The following is a 23,890-nucleotide window of genomic DNA, read 5'->3' on the forward strand; positions in this document are numbered from 1 at the left end:
CTGGCGGAATCACCCCCCACGCCAGCTTCAGCCACTGGAGCAGCCACGCCTCCTGCTCTGGGCCACACTGGCCACCATGTAGCTTCTGCGCAGGGCCCAACCAGGGCCACCAGAGGAGCAGCTGCCCGTGACACAGCCTGCAGCGCCAGCCTTCGAGAAGGGATGAAGCTAGGGCCAGGGTCATAAGGTGGCTGCCCTGCTACTCTTTGGGGGGGGGGGGCACCACCTGCCACGTGGCCTGCCATGGAGCAGCTGAGCAGCCACTGCGTGGTTCTTTGGAGGAGGTGGGAAGGAGGTAAATTTTTGGTGTGCGTCCACCCAGGCACACACCTTAGAGGGAACCCTGCTTGTGATCCAGTAGGCAGGAAGATACACACTACCACTCTTCAGTTACCATACATCTCATGGGAAAATACTTCAATTTGTATAAATCATTTCATAATGATGGGTGTGGGTTAAATGTGACTAACAAGTTGTCTTGTGATTTCAGGATGGACACATAGCCCTGCATCTTGCAGTAAGAAGATGTCAAATGGAAGTAGTTAAAACTCTCATCAATCAGGGATGTTTTGTAGATTTCCAAGACAGACATGGTAACACTCCTCTGCACGTGGCCTGCAAAGATGGGAATGTCCCTATTGTGATGGCCCTCTGTGAAGCAAGCTGTAATTTGGATGTTACAAATAAGGTAAATAAAAAACAGTGCTAGTACAAAATTTTTCTGTTAAACATCTTGGATGACTGAGCTTCTTTTAATTTACCACAAATACTGTGTAAAAATTTCATTTTTCAAAGTACAAATAGAAAATATTTTCAAAAACTTAACCATAGCTCTACCTTTTTAACTTCAGAGCAGTTGAGGTAATTGAAAACCCATGAGGAAAGAGCCAAACTGAATTAATTACATCAAACTTTTCTGTTCACTCCTAACATTAATACGTGCCAGCATGTTTATCTAGTAGCATGACTTTGCTTCATGTGGATAACATTTAGGCAACAGGGAATGGATGGAATGTTGTATACTTTATACTTTGTTAGTTTAAAGTATTAAATTAATAACATTAATAAAAATGACTAATTTCAATTTTATCTATATAACTGATACAAGTGCTTCTATGTGTTTAAAAAAAAAACTACTTGAGAATTGAGGAAAGATTCTCATACTGCTGCTAAGTGACTTAAATCAACTTCTGATTCCACAGTCAGTTAAAGACATGCATGTCACATGAATATATTAAGCTGTTTTTAAAAAAATTAAACATCGGCGATACTTTAAATTGATTGATATTGACCATAATAGTGTTTTCTAGAGTTGAGGACACTAGACTAAGTACTGTACCCTTTCACCAATTTATTTGTTTCATGCAGGAATTATAGTTAATCACAGAACTGGTTAGTAAATTACATCCTTCTAAAACAACATTTATTCTGTGCTTCATAAAAGGAGTATTGCTAATTAAAAGCAAAAACATTTTTAAGTTGTAGAAAACCCTTTTCCGAGTAATCTTTAATAGCTGTGTCTCAGTCAAGTTTGAGCTTTGTTGGCCTTTTGTTGTGATAGAGCTGAATGTGTTGTATGACAACCAAATGTAATACTTAACCGGTTTAACATTTTAGTTTTCTGCCTAGGATTAAGTAACAGCACACAGCTTCAGGAATTTTTCCTGTTACTAGTTTGAATAGCTTTAATGTCAGCCATTAGACTTTGCTTGACATTCTGTGTGTGACTTGTGCTTGGTGTTTTGCTTTGAATGCCTAATTATGCAAAGGTAGGAGAATATTGCAATAACATGCAGTTTTTATATCACACTAAGTTTAAAGCAGTTAATTGTAGAGGTCTTTGTGATTCGCTGCTTTTAAAAGGTGTTAGTTCTTCTCAGAAAAACATAGCAGTATCCATATAATACAGTATTACTAATTAATGTTTCCATTCATTACAAAAGCTCTGGGATCTTGTGTGCTACAGAAAGCTATGGAAGGTGTTGGATTTTTGTCTTAAAAATCTGGCCTACTGCAATCAATATTGTTTTTAATCTAAATATCAGCAGCTGCCAAGTGGAAAGCTTATTATAATGAGCTCTCCACCCACTTGTGTTAGCTTAAGTGTGACTGATCAGGCAATTAAATGCAGATCCATGGTTGAGAACACATTTTGGGGAAGGTGGATTAATACAGCCAAAAGCTGGATTAGCACTTCTTTTCATGACTGAGAATCCCTGGCCTTAAAGTAGTAGAGTTGGGAGGGGGGACACGTAAAACTAAATGGACCAGGAAGTCTTCCACATATGGTTAAGGATTTTTGTCTTTTTATTTTTAAAGGCTCTAGTAGACTGTGAGTGGAATGGATTTTGGATTGCAGGCCTTTGGAAGAGACGAGCTCTTGTCACATAGCATATGAAGACAGTCAGTTATTATCTTGAAAAACAAGCTCTACCACCTGAACCAGTTAATTTAACGAATCCTTTATCTTGTGTCCACTAATGACATGTACCATGACAGTATAAAATATGCTGTCTTGCTAACATGTGCTTTAGAGCTTCATATCCATATAATAGCCAATTAGCCCATCATAAGACAGGATTTTCAGGTCTCTCTTCCATGTCTATCTTCTCTCTTGAGCCTCCGATCTCTTGCTCCATGTGTCTGTCTTTGTCTCCTCCTCCCTCCCCCCCCCCAGCTCTCCTCCGCCTCCTGTCTCTCTCGCCCCCTCTTTTCTTCTCCCCCTCCTGCCTCTCACCTGGGGGACCGTGGAGCCCAAACGGAGCAAGCAGCTGTTTGGGCTCCCCCGTGGCGGCCCGGCTGAGCAGTGCAGAAGTCAGCAGAGCGCCAGGGTGGGAGGTGAAGGGAGGCTGGGTGGCGACATATACGGCCAGGCCCCGCCCCCTGGCCATGTATGTTACCGCCCTGCCCTCCTTCCCCTCCTGCCGTGGCGCTTGGCTGACTTCTGCGCCACCCAGCCGGGCCGCTGCACAGCAGTAAGCGGCTGTTTGGGCCCTGCACTCCCCAAGCAGCACGGGCCGCCCAGAGGGAACAGCCAGCATTTCAGCATTACAGACTCACAGACATTGGGCTACTATATATATGATTTGGGAGGGAGGCAGGGATCATTCCAGTTAATAGTTTTTACTGTGTTGGAGATTTCAGAAGTCATAATTCTGGGATCTACAATACAAGATAATTTTAAAATGTTTACTCATGAAAAGGAAACATTTAGGGTTACAGCAAAGAAATTATAAAAGGGAAAAAAATAGAAACATAAGTAGATGCAGAGAGGAGATATAAACAGAAAATTCTGCAAGGACAGGTCTGTTGTTTTAAACAAAAGAGGTTGGAAATGAATGATGAGGGCCATTATATTGGTGTGAGAAATTCAAGAACAACTGTCACATTCCCATGTCTTAATCTTACAAAATAACTTGGTATTATAGAAGGAAAAGATGAGAGAAGACAAGCTAGCAGACTGCTGTGGTTTGGATGACAGTGATTTTATTCAGCAGTCATTGCCCTCCTGATAATGGGATGGTACAATATTTTTATTAGTAAAGTCCATCTTTTTATATTGTCCATTTTTTTTAAACATTGCCTCTGTGCATTCTACATACTAAATTATTATCTAGGATATTCTTTCCTTTTCCATTCATTTTCTAGTTTTAAACTCTCTTCTGTCTAGTGTCTTCTGCTTCCACCACTTAGCTGCCCTCGTCTTTTTAGGGTTTGCAGAGGAGTTTTTGGTTTACAGTGTACTCTGCAAACTTGTGGATTTACGAGTACTGTGGTACCGTGTTCGTTGATGTTCTTGCATGTAGACATTATATGTCACTGGCATTCTCAGGGAGCAGTGACCTTTTTGGCTTACAGAGCAGGCATCGCCTTAACTCCCCTCCTCTTTTGATCACTTTCATCCATATGGAACTGTGGAAGAGCCACAGCTGCCAAGCTTATGGGGCCAATATTGCAGGAACAGATTAAATGGGAGTTTGAATGGCTAAAATATTATATTTCTGGGAGTCTCAGATGTCTGAAAATGTTAGGATATTTCACATGAATGTTGTAGAGCTGACTTATTTGATTGTCCCATATTCAAATCTTATTTTTGATTAAATTGGACTTTGTTGTATTCCATTTTTAAAGTAAGTATACAATTAATCAAATTCTATTTTCTCCAGGCCTGTATATAGTAACACAGTGATGTCTCTAGAATAGAATAATGAATGCCTGAAAATCAGGCTTTTTCTGCACATCATGAACAGAAAGTTCATCATTTTTTTTTTTTTTTCCTCTCCCTTTTAGTATGGGCGAACACCTTTACATCTGGCAGCAAATAATGGAATCCTTGATGTTGTCAGGTACCTCTGTCTCACTGGTGCCAACGTAGAAGTTTTAACCTCTGTAAGTATAACACATGTTATGTTGCTTACAGCAATAGGAAACAACTGAAAACAAAGTGATGGTCTATTAGAATTGTATGTTGGAACAGTAAAAGTTTTATTAGACTACAATACATAATTCTAGCTTGACAAATACTCTGTTGTCCATGAACAGATGCAACCTATCCCAGTAAATAATATATTTAAAACACAAAGTACAGAGTCCACTTAGCCATGGAACCTTAGTTGAGAGTTAGTTGTACTGCTCTATTTTTATTTGAGCACGTTTGCCATTTTTCCTGCAATCATATACCTGTATAAACACATTTTAAAATCTTTTAAAGAGATGAAAGCCTTTTGGGGGGGGGGAGGAATCTAACTACAGTGAAAAGAATATTTAATGGCACATGTGCGTGGGTGAGTGAATGGGTGAGCTAACATTCAGATGTACTTGCAAAGCAATTACTGTGTGTCACGTTGATTTGCACCACCTAGGGTACTTCTCATTCTCAGAACAGTTGAGAAGTGTTCCCTTGATTAGCATATTCAGGGGAGTGATGAAGAACAATGAGCTATCACACATACCGTTGCCCATATATTTAACAAATAAATATCATTTATCTGCAAAAGAAATGCGGCTGGATCATCCTCAAATTTTATGTACCCTATTCAGTATGCATTCAGCAGGAGTTTAGCCTGAATAAGTCAATATTGATGAAAGTCAAGTTATAATTTATAGGTACTAAGGAGCCCAATATTTTTCAAAGCTTTCCATCTATAGAAATTACATAGATGGTGATAAATGAGTTTAAAGGAAAAGATGTTTGGTTTTTGTCCATTTGACAGCGCTTGGTGTAGTAGTCCAGTTTCACGATTTTCCCCTCCTTATTCAGTAAGCTTGTTGCATCTCTCACTTGTGTGAATCTTTCACAAAGTGGCATAGGAAAAAGGGTGTCTGCAGTTGTGGTAACTTTTCTGACTTTACAAGGCTTCAGACATATTTAGTACCTGGATTTTCTTTTTGTATTTACTACATTTTAAAACTTGAGTTTCCCTTTTTTTTTTCTTGGTTTCATTATATCTAATTACCAAAATAAATGCATAAAACTGTTTCCTTTCAGCTTATCCTTATTCTCCTATTTTATGGAGTGACTTGATTCAATATTTGTAACATCAGCATTAAACTCTATGCAAGTGAATTTAGCAAGATTAAAAAGTTGATCTGTGTGTGGAAAAATTACCGACAGAACTATACTACAGGGAAGTTAGCATGTAATTCAGTAGTCATGTATCTGGATCAAATTTTAGCAGTCCCTTGCTCCCGGCTCTCACCTGCCGCCCTGCGCTGCTACCTCTGATACAGAGGCAGTAGTACAGGAGGCAGCGGCCCCTGTCCATGGGGAGGGGGGAAGTTCCTGAAAGACAAAGGGTATGCCAGCATCCCAGAGCAAGCCCTTCCCCACACTGCTGCCTTTATCAGAGGGGGGGAAGGGGAGAAGCAAAAGAGCTCATGCACTGCCCCCCTAACTCACTGCCTCTGTGGGAGGCAACAAGAGGGGGCAGGTGGATCCACATATCAGCTCCCGCTTGCCCCCTTGTGCTGCTGCCTCTCATACAGAGGCACCTAAGGATGGGGGCAGGTGGCTCCACAGGATCCAGTGCTCGTGGGGAGCCAGCTTAAAAGCCAGCTCCTTGTGGACACCTGCTCCTACTTCTCCCTCACTGCCTCTTATACAGAGGCAGCGAGGGGGAGAGTGTGTAGTCAACAGGATTAACTAATAAGCCTGATATTATCAGTTAGTTGTATAGTCATCTACACGCTGACATCCCTGTTATACTATTGTATTGGTACAACTGTTTGTGTGGATGGGATGTGCTCCTTCCAGAAGAGGTGTTCCTTATTCCAGTTAGTTTAGATCTCTTTGAAAGTGATGATAAAGTGGATTAGGATAAGGTATTTCTATTCTTAAAACATTATAGCAGTGCTGTTGTCTAAGTAGAAGTGCGACATTATCTACACTAGTGATTGGCAACCTAGGCTAATGAGTAAGCTGCATGAGTGACCCTCCTTCATCTTAGGGGGGGACACAAAATAGGGATCGAGTAGTTTTGCTACTTGTGCTTGCATACCTAGAATTTGCAGGGTGTGCTATTTGAACCGTAGCTGTGCTTTGAGTGAATGTAGGAGTGCACAACTTTCACAGTCACTGTGTACGATCAGCACACACCTCGCTTCACGTGCCCTAGCTTTGTGTGTATCAATTTAGTAATGCCAGTAAGGGAAGAAAACTATCTGGATAGAAACAAGAGGAATCTAGCAACCATTGCCATTAAGCCATATACACCAAGGGTTAGGTCAGTGTAGCTACATCTCTCACGGGTATGGATGTAAAATCCTACTGTAGACCTGGCCTAAGTGTGGCAGGAAAAGCAGGCTGATTTAAACAGGAGAAATTCCAGTTTATGCACAATATCAGGGCAATGAGCATGTTGTTGGAAAGAACATATCCATGATGATTTAATGAAGTTTCCTTGCTTGTGGTTTGTTTTTTTTTTTTTAAAGGTTTACTTGTATCTAATGTTAAACTTGTGTGGAAGGCCTAATGGTGGTTCTCTTCTAACCTTTTAGTTACATTATTTTCCTCTTTTCTTTTCTGAGAACCATTTTTTCAGGGTTCATTGATGCCTACAACATTAACTATGGACTGGAGCTTGGCAATTTTTGTCAAATTTTATTTTGGTGATTTGAATATATAAATATTCTTAGTGATTTGAGAAAATCAAAGTGTGGTAGGTCGCACCCCTGGGATTACTCCTAAGATGTTATAGCCTGTCTTTTCTGCCAGTCTGGGCACCCTTTAGCCCTGTCTTGCCAAGTCATTCTTTTAAACCTCCTCCAACATAAACGTAAGCAGGGCCATGCCCAGCTGCAGAATAATATAAACCTTGAGATCCGCTCTTGGAGGGCTTATCTTAAGGGACTTGCCTCCTTACCCATATGTCCAAACTCCCTCTTATATAATTCAAAGTGATACGAAATTCAACTCCTCCCTCAATGTGGAGGAATTATGCACCACTTTCTCCCACTCCCCTGGTTTGAAATGACCTGAACTGCGTTATATTATAAACTTAAAAACTTTATTTAACTATAAAAGGTGTATTTAGTGGTCAAGAGGTAGCAAATAGAGCAAAGCAGATTATTAAGAAAATAATTCAAAGTTTGCAAATTAAACTAGATTCACTGAAGAAATGGGTTACAAGTAATTTCTCACCCTACAGGTTGTTTCAAGAGTCCTTCACAGGCCAATTATCTTTTTAGTCTGAATTCACCAGTTTTTCCTTCACCAACCCCTCAGTTTAAGTCCCTTTGCTTGCTGGTGTTTTCAAGTGTGTTTTGGGTGGATGGCAGAGGAGAAACAAGCTAATAGCCAAGATTGTTTTCCTCCCCATCCTTACATAGATTTCCATAAGGTGAGATTCCTCTGCTTGATTTTTGCTCTCCCTCCCACCTGTTGAACAAAGCAGCAGTCCAAGAGGCTGATTAATACCAGGTGACCAGGCCACCTGACCGTCTACTAGGGGCCCTACCAAATTCACAGCCATGAAAAATGAATTATGGGGGGGAAACAGTGTTTCTTAATTTGGGGCCCAGACTCAAAAGGGAGTTGCAGTGGTTATTTTAGTGGAGTCATGGTATTGCCTCCCTGACTTCTGTGTTGCCTAGGCAGCTGGAGAACAACACCTGCTGTTGGGTTGTGTTCTTAGATATGAAGGCAGCATCATGCCACAGCAGCACAGAACTATGGTTGGCAATACCATGCTGACTTTTTCTAGCAATGCGGGGGGCTCCTGGCCTGAGCTGCCTTTAGCTACCCATTTCTGAAGGCAGTGCTACTTCTAGCAGCAGCACAGAAGTAAGGGTGGCAGTACCACAGTCCCTCTCCCCCACCCCTCTACATTAACCTGGTGACTCCACCACAACTCCTTTTTTTGTCAGGATCCTTAAAATGCTGTGAAATATCAGATTTAAATATCTGAAATCATGACATTTATTTTATTTTTTTTAATTCTATGACTGTGAAATTGTCCAAAATGGACTGTAAATTTGCACAGCCCTATTTATAGTATCCATGAGTCAGTAGCAGTGTAGTCCACAAGAAGGTCAAGCCTTTTCACAGCCCATTGTCTTTGCTGATGGGCCATCATGCCTGTCTGACCTGTACATTCTTGTACCTAAAGTGTTAGGCAGAGGGTATGAGCCAATGCATCAGATATGAAATACAGATACATTGGTCAATATTCCTGACTTCAGATACAAGAATGATACATGTATACAAATATGATAATCTGTTAAATATGTTCAGTAAATTATAACCTTTCCATTGATATCTTACATAAAGCACATCTCTGTTACGTTGTATCCTTATCATAAGCATATTTTCATTAAGGATATGCAACATAATGTGACATCACTAAACACGTTTAAGAATGTTCATGATCTTGGAACATGCAACCTCTTCAGATTTTTAAAAACTATAATAAAGTGTACTGCATCTACGCATGCAGTTTAGCATATCATTGTTCCATCATATTATCTGGTATCTTCTGGAATTTTTACTAAATATAAAATGCCCAGAAGTATTTAATTTGAATAACTGGAAAACATGTAAAGCTAGCTTCAGGAAGAAAGCAATGTATCAAAAAACATTGTTTCAGCTGCATGTGTATTTTTTCAAATACAGGCTGTAATATAAAGTTAAATGCTGCAGTTTTCAGTCAGAAAATATTGCAGCCTCTTTGTGTTCATAATCTTTTATGTAAGAGAAGGGTACTGTTGTTTATATTTCCATTCCACAGGATTAGATGCGTCCTTCAGCCAGGAATACTTAACCCAGAAATGGCATATTATTTGCTAATTAAACCTCAATTGCTCATAATAATCCTTTCCTGCTGACATGACCCTCTTCACAGTTCAGTGGTTTAAGCTGCAGTTGTGAAGTATGGTGACCAGAACTGAAGACAACTTGTTACAATCACTGTATAGGGCCAAATTATGTGTCAAATTCCAATCATTTGGTGAAAGTGTGGTTCTGTCCAGGGCTGGCTCTAGGTTTTTTGCTGCCTCCCGTGCTCCCTTTTTTTGTCCGGGGAGGGTCCACGTGCAAATGCAGCTTGCACGGCTTGCTGGGGGTGCGCGCACAAATGCAGCTTGTGCGGTTTCCTGAGGGGTGGGGCGCACACTTCAGGGGGAGCCCAAACCTCAGGGAATTTTCATCTCCTAAGAGAGTTCCAGGGAATCCCTACATGAAGACAATGGGAGGGCAGGTTCATCCACAGCAAGCCAGTTAAAGATTTCCAAAGCATGCAGCTGTTCACATCACCTAGTGCTGAAGTCCTGGTCCCGTTCCTCACTCTAAGGGATTTTATTATTAGAAGCCTTATAATCACTCAGACTCCAACCCCAACACATAAGCTGTCCAACTCTTGGTGTCCATGGACAAGAATCAGCCTCACTATACAGTGAAACAGTTCAAAGGGATTAAGAGAGCTTTTGTTTCAACTCCCCAGCTCAACTGTCCAGAACAAGACAGGCACCAGACAACAAAACCTCACTAGCCTAGGACTATCACTAGCGTAGGACCTATTCCATGAGCGCAACCCTGTGCTTTCTCCTTCAGGGATGGACCAAGCAGCCTCTGAAGCAGGGTGGATTGATTTAAATAGCTTTGATTTAAATCTCTAATTTTAATCATGATTTAAATCGGCAAGCAGAAAACCTAGGTTTAAATGAGCAATTAATCATTTAAATTATAGTTTTAAAATATTTTCCTAAAAGATGGTTGAGTCGTTTTGATTAGCAACCTTTAAAACATGTTGATTTACAACTAAATATAACCTTTATGCCAAATTTGGTGCTTCTGTTTAATAACTAGGAGAATATACTCAGTACAGCTACCAACTAAATAAATCCCCAAATAATTGTGTAACTTACATGTAATCGGATTCTTAATTTTTACATTTTTATTCTGTTACAAAATGGTGTGTAATAGGAACACTTAAGAGACAGGTTTTATCCCACTTATTATTTGCTAAGCGGTGGCTGCTTTTTTAAAAACATCTGATTTACATCTACTTCTGTCTGGACGGAAATTCTATTTAAAATAAACAATACCAGCATTTAATTTTTGTATGAAATAAAACTACCTTAAATGTGAAGGACACATAACAAAAAAGTATCCAAACACATTTTGCATCTAAAATGCATTTATTAAACAAAGGAAATATCCATAGTGAATTTAACAGATCGAATCTAGTCATCGTGTTCTTCAAGATGTTAGAATGTTCTCATAACCAGTTTTTTACTGAGAGAAGAGGAAAACAAATTTTTCTGCTTTGTCAACTCTCAGTTTTGCAACTGTGAATGAACTAATTATTGGATTGAACTAGCTGAATAAACCAAAGTGATAAAAACATTCTCTCTTCACCTGCAGAAGAAGCTGCTGCTGATATAAACACTGGTTCTGGGTACTTACACTAGTGAACTGGTACAATATCTTTAAAAGTTGACAGGAGACATGCTCTATTTAATTTTTAAATTTAATTCATAAGTTATTTAAATAGATTATGATAAATTTAGGCCATAACAATTTTTAATTTAATTGTAAAGGTATATTATTTAAAATAAAGCCTATTTAAATGGGATCACAATTCCAATTTTAATAAAGCTCTCCTGCCCCAAACAGGAAGGGACTTGGGCACACAGGCACTGGGAACACCAGAGTTCCCCTTCCTCAGATAAAGGGAGAGGGAGAATCATCTGGGTCCCAGGCAGGTGTGAGGTTGTCAAGACACAGCACAAGGGGGATGGGTTCCTGGGCAGGTGTTGGGGGAGGAAGGAGGGTTCAAGGCCCAGAGAGTAGGGGGAGGGAGGATTGTTTAGAGAGCCAGACAGGAGATGGTGATCCAAGTGGGAGGCAGGGAGCGGGGGGCGAAGAGGAGTCGGGTTGCAGTGGGCCAGGAGGTGTGGTTGCTGGGCAGAGGCCAAGCCAGGGGAGGCGAAGAGAGGGGGGGGGGGGGAAAGGGGTGTTGTGTGACAGTGAGCAGGGGCACACAGGCAGGGGAGAGGGGGGGCAGCCGGGCAAGGGGGGTTCACAGTCAGGGGAGTTACGGGGGAGAGAACACAGGTGGGGGGGAGAGAGAAGGAGTTGTAGGGAGGGCGCACGGGAGGTGGGGGTGGCCAGCCAGTGGAGGGGGCACATGGGTGGGGGGGCACTCACAAAGGCGAAGAAGTCGTCGCTGGGCTCAGCCTTGCCAGCTGCAGCCACCCCACTCTACCCACCCAGCAGGGGCTGCGTCTTGTGGCTGCCCACACAGAGCTCCCAGCACCCTGGGGCTAGGTGCAGGCTCTGAGCAGCCAGGCGCGGGGCTCCTAACTCAGGGGATGGCTCCCCGCCACTCTGCTCCTCCTGCGGGCCAGAATGCTGCCCCTGGCAATGTGCCGCCCCAAGCACCTGCTTGCTTTGCTGGTGCCTAGAGCCAGCCCTGGTTCTGTCACCCTGTTAATGTTGCTTAGAACAGTGACTTCTCCACAGTCACAGATGTGATTAATGTGGGCTTCACAGATTCAGCCCCATGACCACCCACACCTAGATTGTGAGTGCTGATTTGTGACTTGGCTCTGAGGAACAAACAATTTTGCTGTGTGCTTGTGCAGTCTGAGTCCCAATCACACTGATTTCATGGTATTATGGGCCTTTCTTGGTTTTCAGCCCACATGCATAAGAGTTTTCTAGAGCAAAGAGGAAGCCAAATGAGATACTGGTTTACTTATGCATCACTTCCATACCTCAGCTTGCCCAGATGTAAAAGGAGGAGAGTTACTCAAAGCGGTGTTTAAAAACGAGTAGTCTTGTGGTACCTTAGACACTCCCAAAAATATGTACAGCCTCTCTCCGAGTTATGAACAAGTTACGGACCAAACACTTGGCCATAACTCGATCCGTTCGTAACTCGGACCCCATTGTTACACGTGACCATACTGTTCGTAAGCACGGGTCGCATTCATAACTCAGGGACCGCCTTTACGACCGCTCCATGGGAACTTTGGTCATAAGTGCGAATGGTCGTAACTCAACCGTTCGCAACTTGGGGAGTGGCTGTATAGTATCATGAGCTTTTGTGGACAAAACCTACTTCTTCAGATGAGCTGGAGTGGAAATAACAGGAACCCAGAATTTATAACTGAAAAGGAAGGGGAAGGGAAAGGCACCTATCAATTGTAGGATGGGTGCTAATGAGGCTTACTGAGTAGGTTGGAAGTGTCCCATACTTACCTTTTGATGTAAATGAGGTGTAAATGCAGGGAAGGCTGACTTTATAATGGAGCATCCAATTAATGTCTTTGTTCAAGCCCAAGGAAACGTGAAATTTGCAAATGAATGTCAGTTCCACACTTTATGTATTTGGCTGGTGAAGAATGGCTTTGAAGAAGAATGGCTACTTTTAAATCCATTAATGAGTACCCAGGCAGTTTAAAATGTTCCCCTACAGGTTCGTGTGTTACTATTTCTGGTGCCTGACTTGTCCATTTATCCTCTGTCATAAAGACTGTTCAGTTTGGCCAGTATATGTGGCAGTGGGGCATTGCTGTCACTTGATAGCATATATCACATTAGAGAATGTGCAGTTGTGTGAGCCCCTGAAGTTGTGGCTTATGTGGTTAGGTCTTGTGATGGTGTTGGTTGGATAGATGTGTAGACAGAGTTGGCAACAAGATTTGTTGCAGGGGTAGATGCCTGGGTGAGTGTGTTTGAGTTGTGATGTGTGTAGGCTAGGATTGGCCTACGAGAGGTGTTGTGAACAGGACTGAAGAGAAGTGTTGTGAACATTAGCTTACAGAATTAATTATTTATCTAAACTACCATATATGGCATTGTCAAGGGGTGACCTAATCTTGGAGGCCTCTTGAGCCTAATCTACTTTGATTGAGTGACTCGCCCGCCGCCATGTCAATTTACAGGATGGCTCAAGCGCTTCAGTTAGTACCCCCCAACCCTTGTCTCGGGGTATTTTGGCCCCATGGCCTAAGTCCATATGCTAGTCCCTGATACTCGGGGTAATACGGCTCAGCGGCCCAAGCCCATAGGAAAGGGGAATTCCCCCACATAGAGGTGTGTATGGAGTGGGTAGGGAGACCCGGGCCCGCCCTCCCCACCAGGTCCCAGCCAAGGACCCTGTTGGCAGTGGCAAGGTCCACTGCTCGCCCAGCAGGGAATCCTGCTACAACACACTGAGCACTCAGGGATTAGTTCCCCACCCTGGGCTACTTCCTACTGGTACCTGACAGATCTCTTCTCTGTAGTCTCACTCTGTCTCTGCGGCTTCTTGTATAGCACCTTTTGGCCTGGCTGCCGCTACTTGGTCTGGCTGTGCCTTCTTCCCCTTCGGCAGTCAGCCCTGACTGAGCTGCTCCAGAGGCTTTTATAGTCTGTCTCCAGTTGGACCATGCCCAGCAGGGCTGTAGAGCCCCTTCAGCCAGCTGAGCCAAGGCAGCTCCATTAGTTTCAGTGCAGGTTTGATACAGCCCGTCACAGGCCCTCATTACCAGATTAGCTGAGTACCTCACAATCTTTAAGGCTGTTGTATCACAGCATCCTATGAGGTAGGGAAGTGCTATGCTATTTTCACCATTATACAGATGAGTTGCAGAGGCATTTGCCCAAGATCAAGAAATCTGTGGCAGAGGAAGGAGTTGAGCCCAGGTCTCCAACTCTCAGGAACACCCTAAAACTAGTCCAACGTTATTCCTCAAATAGGAACATAATTTCTGACCAGCTTCTGTTTTGATGAGAGAAAGTAGGTTTCCCTAGATGAAAACATTGATGGGGAGATGAAACATTTAAATAATTGGGAGGGAGCTGTGGAAGAGATGTACAGAGAATAGGCATTTACATTTACTCACTTGTTATCAATTTCAATTCCTGCTTTTCCTGATATACTTGAACTTCTTTTACCCAGCAACCCTGGAAAACCAGGTATGCTGGAATAAAGCATTTGCCAAACCAAGGAAGGTGCTGCAGGGTCTGGGTGTGAGGAGGAAGAGTGTGGGGCACTTATGTGGCTCCTCACTCCTGGAGACACACATGGCTCCTTGTTCCCAGGCACCACCCCCTGCCGCCATGAAAGTAATGAGGAAAAGCCTCAGGAGGAGCACATCACTGCACTGCTGTCCATCCCTCCCCAGCTGCAGGGAAAGTGTAACAGCATCACATGGAGCCACTCCTTTTCCACCTGCCAGGGTTCACCCCTCAAGTGTTCCCTGATTAGGAATACATGGAATATGAAGTTTCATGTGTTCACTTATACCTGACTCTCTAAAAACTTTGTCTGAAGTTATCAAAGTTGTGATATTCAAACTGAATTTTGTGGGACCCTGAAAATGTCTCCTGTAAGTAGACCTTGGCTTTTCATACAAACACATTTTATTTCAACCAAGAAAATGCTCATATACAATCAACTTTATTTTATTTTAGATATAAGGAAGTGAAAGCCACAGTTTGTTAATCATTTTAGGTGCTACTTATGACCATGCAGAGTTGACATGAGATGTGATTTGGAATAAGGAGTAAAATCCAGAAGACTTACTTTCCCAATGTTTTTTGTAAACATGGCAAAGTCATTGTTAAAAAGAAAAGTCCTATCTGAAATAAAATATTTTGACAGCAAATGCAGCACAGAACAGTACACTCAATGTAGTCTTAAAGTAAAGGAAGTAAGCATTTTTTCTTAATTTCATATTAAATTACTGACATGAGACATAGGTAATTAAATGTCAAGAGCAGAATGCTGAAAACAGCTTTGCTTCTCCTGTAAAAGTTGCTGAAGCTATTTAAATTGCAAACCATACACTGCTTTTTGAAAATCTAGATCCAGTAGCTAATTGACCACTGCCAATGGTTATATATTAATAAATATAATTTTCCTGATGCGTGTCCTTGTGGTAGCTTGTTATATGTGAAATGTAATATGTGGTATATAGATATTTGTAGCATCCATTAAATTCCTGTGTATTTATATGGTGAAGGGAAAAATGATCATTGAGGGAAATACTAGCATTGCTCTAAGCCTCTGAAGGCAAAGCATTATTACTATTATATCAAGATCTTTTTGCAAAGTAGTGGAGGCTCTTGTTCTGAATTTTACCTTGACTTTTTTGGATGATTAAACCAACTAGGAGGATTACAATTTAGGGGTAATCCTGGCTGATTTTTCTAATCAATTTTCTTCTGACAGCAGTTTTGTTCTGTTACTACCTTGAGCAGAATTGAGCTATGCTGCACATGTTTTTCCTATTGCAGACAAAAGTAAGTGATTGCACTTAATAACTTGTCTTTGACAGGATGGGAAAACACCAGAAGACCTCGCTAGAACAGAGCAGCATGAACATGTAGCCAGCCTTCTTGCAAGGCTTAAAAAGGTGGGAATGCATGGCTATCTGTTTGTATGCAGCAGGGTTTTGGGGGGAGAAATGGGGAAAGAGAAGGTATTTTGACTGATGTCTGTGTTTTTTAAACATTTGGGATAGTATTTTGAACAGCAATTGAGAAAATAAAGCCTGCATCAAAAGCATTTAGTCAAAAATCAAAACACAATTTTGGAAAACCACCCAGTGAAATAAGTTGGTAAAAAATATATTATGAATTTGGCAGACGTGCAACATAGCTATATTTATATATAGTAGCCCAATGTGTGTGAGTCTGTAACGCTGAAATGCTGCATGGGGAGCGTCGAGCCCAAATGGTTGCTTGCGCCACTTGCTCCCATGTGCTGGACTAGCTGAGCGGCATAGAAGTCAGCTGAGCACCATGGCAGGAGGCGGGGTGGTGACATTCACGGCCAGGGGGCGGGGCCTGGAGCCGCTGTCAGGCCCATGTCACCACCCCGCCCCCCTTCCCCTCCCGCCGTGGTGCTCGGTTGACTTCTGCACCGCTCAGCCTGGTCGCTGCAGAGGAGCAAGCGGCTGTTTGGGTCCTGCACTCCCCATGCAGCATGGGCTGCCCAGAGGGAACAGCCAGCATTTCAGGGAACAGCTCCGCCCAGAGGGAACAGCCAGCATTTCAGGCAACAGCGCTGCCCAGAGGGAACAGCCACCAGCAGAGATAACATCCACACAGGTGCATAACACCCTCGCTTTGCCTCTGCCATTTCCCTCTCCAGGTTTCAGAGTGTGAGCTCCAGCCTCAGTGGTACTGCCAACATTAGTAGTTTTAATGCCTAGTACGAGCCCAGATCTACAGACTCAGGCCCTGAAACTGGCTGTGGGAGGCTTTGATTTGTTTTGTTTTGTTTTTTGTATTGTAAATGTACCCACTGAGGCCTGATCTACATGTAAAATGTAAGTCAAAGTAGTTCAGGATGTGAAAAACCAGCCCACACCCCAGAATAGAGGGAGCTAAGTACTGCACATGGGTACATGCTTAGTCACTTGGGGAGGTAGTGTTCCTACAGCAATGTTTGTAGGCTGTCTACATCACAGGATTATGCCGGCAGTACTGTAGTTGTGCTCCTTATAGTCCCCACAGTGAAGATGTGGTCTATGGTTCTTGGTTTTCCCTCCACCCTTCCTCTCAAATGATTTTGTGGAAAATGATTCCACTGCAGTGATGATGTTTAATTAGAAAAAATCCCAGATTTCTGCATTTCAACCTGAACTTGTAAATCCTGATGGTTGAGCTCTTTTTTTTCTTCTGTCATATAGCTAGGCCACATTTTGCTGCTGGTTACTGGATCTTATTATCATGCAGCCAAACAGAGTTCAGTGTTTTGCATCCCTACCTTTCTTTGCTTCCTACTGCTCCCTAACTTCATAATAAAAGTAACAAGAATGAATTATCTACCTTATACCTTCCTTTACCAAAAAGAGAATGTAGGTAATGATGACGTACTTTAAAGTTGCTTCTCTCCCTAGAATGTAGCACACTACTTTTCACTGCTAATCCATGTTAACAATGTTATCAAAATTGTGTGACTTAAATAAAAACTTTCAAGCGCTGTTCATACAGTTTTATTTGAATTAAATTGTTGCAAGCTTGTATTTTCCGGTAATGCTGAAAAATAATTGTTCTAGAATAGCTGAAGCTGATGCTAGAGAAGCCTGTTGAATGTCTCTCTTTATTTCCATTTTAAGGATAGCTAATAAATTGACCCAGAATGTAAAGAGACACACTGCTAAATGCCTCCAATACACTTCATTTAAGACAATGTATTCTAAAGTATTTTCAAACTCTGATTAAACTGAAAATACAGAGTTTAGGATTCTTATTGGGATATTTTTCTACATGGTAATAGATTTAATATCTGCATTCTGTTTGATTTAGGATACTCATAGAGGACTTTTTATCCAACAACTTAGACCTACTCAAAACCCACAGCCAAGAATAAAACTTAAATTGTTTGGACATTCAGGGTCTGGGAAAACTACTCTTGTGGAATCTCTCAAGTGTGGTCTAATAAGGAGTTTTTTTAGAAGACGAAGACCAAGACTTTCCTCCACAAACTCAACCAGATTTCCACCTTCACCCTTGTCTACCAAGCCATCAGGTATCACTTTAAGGCTTCTAGTTTTATAGCATTTCAAGTAAAAGAACAGGAGAAAGGGTCTTAGGAAACCAAAGCAGATAAATGGTTTTCATTGTTGGTGCCTGAGCAGGAAGATGAACAGTGAGTGTTACAGGGACAAGATTAGCCAGAGAAACTTTTACTGTATCAGATGAGATGGAAAGCAGAGGACCTGACCACTTGTCACAAATATTCTGGATTGAGTGATTTTTATTTATTTATTTTGTAAATGTAAAGATGTTAGGTCCATGTCCTGACCAAATTCCAATTTTTGACAAAATGTAATGGGTCATCTTTATCCAACAAGCATTTTCATTAGAATATTATATTATCTGCTTCCAGTCCTAAACTGTTTGTGTGATATTCAGCAATTGCTGCTTTGTACCTCAGAAATGGTTGTATGAAAGTAATAAATGAATTCATCCCTATTTATCTCTCTTCTAACACAGGAGTGATGCAGGGAGTGGGGGAGTTGTGTTGGAGTTAAACATTTTGAAAGCATGCTTTAGAAGTGTTTTTAATCAAATAGATAAGTTTTGTCTTTAAGTTGGTTCATTATTCTTATTAAAAAACACTAATACTTAATGTTTATCACTGAATCGTTTTAAGGTAATGCCTAAATATGTTAGGAAACGGTACATAGTGACAGTTTTTCTTTGCTTCACTTTCAGTCAATTTATGCCAAGGATAGGAAGGAGAATAAAACTCTGATGAAAGAACAGGCTGAAAGGTTTCTGACATAAAGATACAATGTATGAATGGTCAGTGAATCACTAAAAGAAGTTTTCACATATTACACAGGAATTATTTAATGAGAGTAGAGTTGAAATAAGAAAGTAATGGAACAGAGAATCTCAATGTATAGGCTATTGCACAAAAAGATTAAACTATCAAGAAACACAGACATGTATCTACTGGACCTAGCACAGGAAGGAGGGGGGTTGTCGTTTTTAAAAAAGTTAGAAACCAGGAGGGATAAGGTTTCAAGATCAGACACAGCCATATAAACCAGAGACGTGTGTGTGTGTGTGTGTGTGTGTGTGTGTGTGTTTTGCGCAAATCACCACATACTGCATATCTCCACTACTTCATACAAAAATTCAGTCCCATGTAACCATATGAAGCAAGGAAAAATCTTCATTTCTTTATTTTTAAACTACCCCATTCTGGAAGAACTTGAATTGTTGTACATATGGTACTATGTACACAATATTGCTTTAAGTGAAAATGTATGATTAGCCTAACTGGGTCCAACCAGTGGAGAGTGCTTAAGAGGAATAGAAAAGGTCCATTATCAAGTCCATTTCCAGCTTCTTGCAGTCAAGACTTCGAGGGACACAGTGTGATCAAGTTGCATTGCTGAACATCTTGGCCAGTCTCCATTGATGGTCCTATCCTACATGAACTTATCGAATTCTTTTTCAAACCCAGTTCTACTTAGGGCCTTCACAGCTCCCCTGACAACTAGAGGTTGACTGTATTGTATGAAGAAGCACTGCTTTATGCTTGTTTCAAACCAGCATATTAATTTCATTGGTTGACCCCTATTTCTTGTTATGTGAAGGTATGAGTAACACTTTCCCCTGTACCATTTGTGATTTTTATAGATTTCTATCCTCTTCCCGCGCCCTATCACCCAAATCATCTCTTATAAGCTAAACTGTCCCTGTCTCTTTAATCTCTCCTAGAAACTTCCATACCCCAATCTTTTTTTATTGCCTTTCTCTGTACTTTTTCCTATTCTAATCTATCTCGGAAATGGAGTAAACAGAATTACCTGCTGTATTTAAAGTGTGGGTTAATATAATGGCATTATGATATTTTGGGCTGCTTATCTGTCTTTCCTAATGGTTCCTAACAAATTGTTACCAATGTTTTTTTGACGTCCAGTGAAAACTCTGCAGATGTTTTCAGAGAACAATACACAATGACGCCAACATCTTTCATGCGTTATAACAGCTAACCTAGATCCTATCATTTTGTATGTATAGTTGGGATGGTTTTCCAATGTGCATTACTTTGCACTTATCAGCACTGAATTTCATTTACCATTTTGATGCCCAGTCACTCAGTTTTGTGAGAACCCTTTGTAACTCTTCACAATCAGCTTTTAAACTTAACTGTCTTGTAATTTTATATAATTTACAAACGTTGCCACTTCACTGTTCGCCCTTTTTTCAGATCATTTATGAATATGGTGAAAACCACTGGTTTTCTCTCCCCCCCCCCCCCCCCGTACAAATCTTAAGAGGACTCCATTATTTCTCTCTACACTGGGAAAACTGATCATTTATTCCCACTCATAGTTTACTGTCTTTTAAGCAGTTACTTATCCTTCCCCCTTCCACCATGACTGCCTACTTTTCTTAAGAGCCTTGGTGCGGACCTTGTCAAACACATAGAAAGTTCAGATACACCATAACAAAGGGTCACCATTGTCCACGTGCTTGTTGATCTTCTCAGTTCTAGTATATTTCCCTTTACAAAAGCTGTGCTGATGCATCCCAAAAACGTCATGTTCATCCACGTGTCTGATAAGTCTGTTCTTTACTATGGTTTCAACCATTTTGCCTGGTACTGAAATTAGGCTTACTGGTATGTAATTGCCAGGATTGCCTCTGGAGCCTTTTTCTAAAAAAAAATAAGGTATTACGTTAGTTACCCTTTAGTAATGTAATATGGCAATGAGGCTGATTTTAAGTGATGGGTTCCATATCACATTATAGTTCTACAATTTCATAGTTAAATTCCTTCAGAACTCTTGAGTGAATATATCACATATTAACCCTACAGACAAGATCCAGCCTAGAAGCTGGAATTTGCCCACTTCTGGCTTATAGTATGGTGTTTTAAGTAGTTTCCATGCAGTTTGCAAGTATTTCACTCTTGTGACTGTTCCTTTTAATTTCCATGTAATTAGCTTCCTCGTTTTTGTATAGTTTCACTTTTTGAAGTTGAATGGTCTTGTAGCAGGTTTCTTGGGTATTTCCCTTGTATAAGAATGTTACATGCAGTTTCCCGTGCGCACTGGCTCCTTGCCTGCCTCCTTGTGTGTAATTGTTGAAATTTTCAGTGGTTACACAATTACTTAAACACTTATTAACATCCCTAGTTGCTATAAAAGGTGCTCATCTGATGCCTCATACTGCATCTGCATATGTGTCACACTTTCTCACAGTCTGTATCAGGCATCAAATGAGCAGCACTAAATGTAATTAATGCAAAAAGTGACCATAATGTAATTAATTCAACAATGTATATTAGTTAACGATTGTAATAGCAATACATAATCTTGTATGCAAAAAGAAACAAGCTTATGATTACTGTAAAAACCATAAATATTAACTTCCTGTCTTGTTCACAAAACTATAAAACCGTAATGTATGCTAGCATTGTTTCATTTTAATCTATGCTTAGTCTTTTAAGTACTTGTAGCATTCTGGGTTTTGGTATTTTAGTTGAAAAATATTAAATACACATTGTTACTGTTACTATTTTAGGTAGGGAAAAATACCTAATGAAGAAATGACTGCTTAATGTAGTGTAATGCTATAATATGCACCTGATTTGTTTATTAGGTCATTAAAAGCTTGTATTTCTGAAGCTTGTATTGCCTGCATGGTCAAATCAAACTTCACATAAAGTAGCAAATGTAGAGTGATATTTCTGAGTTTTGTGTGTCAACTTGTTTCCGAATTAAAATCTGTATTAAGGATGTTAAAATATCAACTAATTGACTAATCAAATAGTCAGTAGATTTTGCATTGACTATTCAATTAGTTGATAGGGCACCTCCATCTTTAAAGTGTAGCAATAGCCCTAGGGGACCAGGCTCCATGTGGAGCTGCTGCTTTGAAATGCCATGGGGATCCCAACATCAGGCTCCTAGAGGCGTTTACAAGCGTCAGCACCTCGTGGAGCCTGGGATCAGCTGGGGAGTGATCCCTGCCTCCACGCAGCGCTGCCACTTTTGAAACACCACATGCAGCCTGGGGACATGCCAGCTGGCCCCAGGATCCAAGCAGCGCTGCCGCTTTGAAGTATCCCTTCCTCTTCCTCTCTCCCCTGCCCCCCACCTCTTTCTGGTAGAAGCAGCAAGGGTGGGGGAATGGATTAGTCGACTAACCTGACTATCTGATAAACATTTGCTTATCAGATAGTCAGTCCTCACATCCCTAATCTGTGTATCATAATGGTAACTTCAGGTCTTGTGGTAGGAAGAATTATTAAACTACCATCTTTCGATTTCTGAGCTGATATTTCAGAATCTAACTTGGCCCTGATTTACGGAGTTTTGTACCACTATAACTACTTAATCAGAGGAGGGAGGCAATTTTTTTTAAATCAAAATAGTTATGCCATACAGTCTCTTCTTCTGTAGGTGCAGTTATATCAGTAAAAAGTTATACAGGTAGGGTGTGTCTAAACTACACCACTCTGCTGACAGATGGATGTAGATTAGGCACTTTGAAAGTGCAAATGAGCCTGGGATTTAAATATCCCAGGCTTAATTTGCATACTCACGTTTGGGCACTCTGTCGATCACGTGCCCTTTCTAGAGTTCTGCCTACAGTGGGGAGGTTTTTCGGCAAATCCTGTACTCCTCAAAAAATGAAGAGTACAGGATCTGCCGAAAAACCTCCCCACTGTCAGCAGAGCCACGGCTAGACTTTACTTTCACTTTCAAAAGGGTGCGTGATAGGTAGAGGGATGCAGTCTGGAGGTAGCTGTATAGTTTATAGCTGTATAGGAATACCAATCTAAAGCACCTTTATACAGTTATAAATATGTCCACATGAGGGAGCTGTAGTCCTTTAATAATGCTAAATTGTAAAGCAATATAATGAATGAACGTTCATTTTCACAAACTCTATTCTGTCATTTCCATTTTTTTACCTCCTCCCCTCCCCCCGTGTCTTTTCGGGGCTAATAGTACTATATGGGAAGTTGTCCTTTCAGACCACCAAACCTTATCTCTAACACATCATTATTTTATCATTGAGTAATCTAGAAACAAAAGTACTTTCCCAATCTGTGAATATTCTTGAGACCAAGCTCAGTAGAAATTGTATAAGTTACTGAAAACCTGAAAAATGGTCTCTCTACCTTGGCGGAAAATCTCAGCAGATTGAAACTGGAAGGTCTGTTGAATGGTGTTAGACACATTGTACGCTACCTCTATTCTCTTCCTTTCTCTTTTCCTTATTCCCATTTCCCTGTGTGCTTGCCTTCTTACACTTCCATGGCTCTCCTTTATATTCCTTTTCTCTCCTCCCCCCCCCCTCCTTTTTAAAGCCCTTTATGCCTAATTCAATCTCTCAAGAAGAGCCACTTGGCCAAGAGAGAGGGTATTCTAAAGTACTGAATCAGCTCTAGTAAGAGGTATTTTCTGGTTCTGAATCTTGAGTACAGACATTGTTCACAACTGTTGATAATCCTGGGTGCCTCTATTGATATTTTTAAATCCATTTTTATGCCCAGCACATGATAAACAGATCACTTTACAACCATGACAAGTTTATTTTTATCTTTCTTCTTGACTCAGTTTCAGTGAGCATTACAAATCTTTACCCTGGCTGTGAAAATGTTAGCGTGAGAAGTCGCAGCATGATGTTTGAGCCAGGCCTTACCAAAGGGATGCTAGAAGCATTTGTTTCACCATCTCACCATTCTCACTGCTCTGCGGATGACCAGTCTACCAAGGCTATCGACATTCAAAATGCCTACTTGAATGGTAATGAATTAATTAAATTAATGTGTTTGCCAGTGGCTTTACTAGTTTTAAATATTTAAATTTAAACTCTACTTTGAGCATTACCCTGAGCCACATCCACTAGTTCAGTGGGTATACCTTTTTAAAAAAAAAAAAAAAAAAGCAGAGATTAGGCCTACATATAGCTCTGTGA

At 41.1% G+C, this 23,890-nt stretch overlaps 1 protein-coding gene across 5 annotated transcripts in view; it reads left to right on the top strand.

Annotated features, from left to right (window-relative positions):
* DAPK1 (death associated protein kinase 1) overlaps positions 1–23,890 on the top strand; it is a 130,704-nt gene that overhangs the window by 92,809 nt on the left and 14,005 nt on the right. For all 5 annotated transcript variants that reach the window (XM_075931798.2, XM_075931800.2, XM_075931799.2 and 2 more), the window contains exons 17-21: positions 491–688; positions 4,291–4,389; positions 15,766–15,843; positions 17,744–17,966; positions 23,530–23,718. In XM_075931798.2, coding sequence (XP_075787913.1) covers positions 491–688; positions 4,291–4,389; positions 15,766–15,843; positions 17,744–17,966; positions 23,530–23,718 — 787 coding nt within the window. The remainder of the gene's footprint in view (positions 1–490; positions 689–4,290; positions 4,390–15,765; positions 15,844–17,743; positions 17,967–23,529; positions 23,719–23,890) is intronic.

This window comes from Pelodiscus sinensis, chromosome 6, assembly GCF_052426305.1.
Source record: "Pelodiscus sinensis isolate ZL-2025 chromosome 6, ASM5242630v1, whole genome shotgun sequence".
NCBI classification, from domain to species: domain Eukaryota; kingdom Metazoa; phylum Chordata; order Testudines; family Trionychidae; genus Pelodiscus; species Pelodiscus sinensis.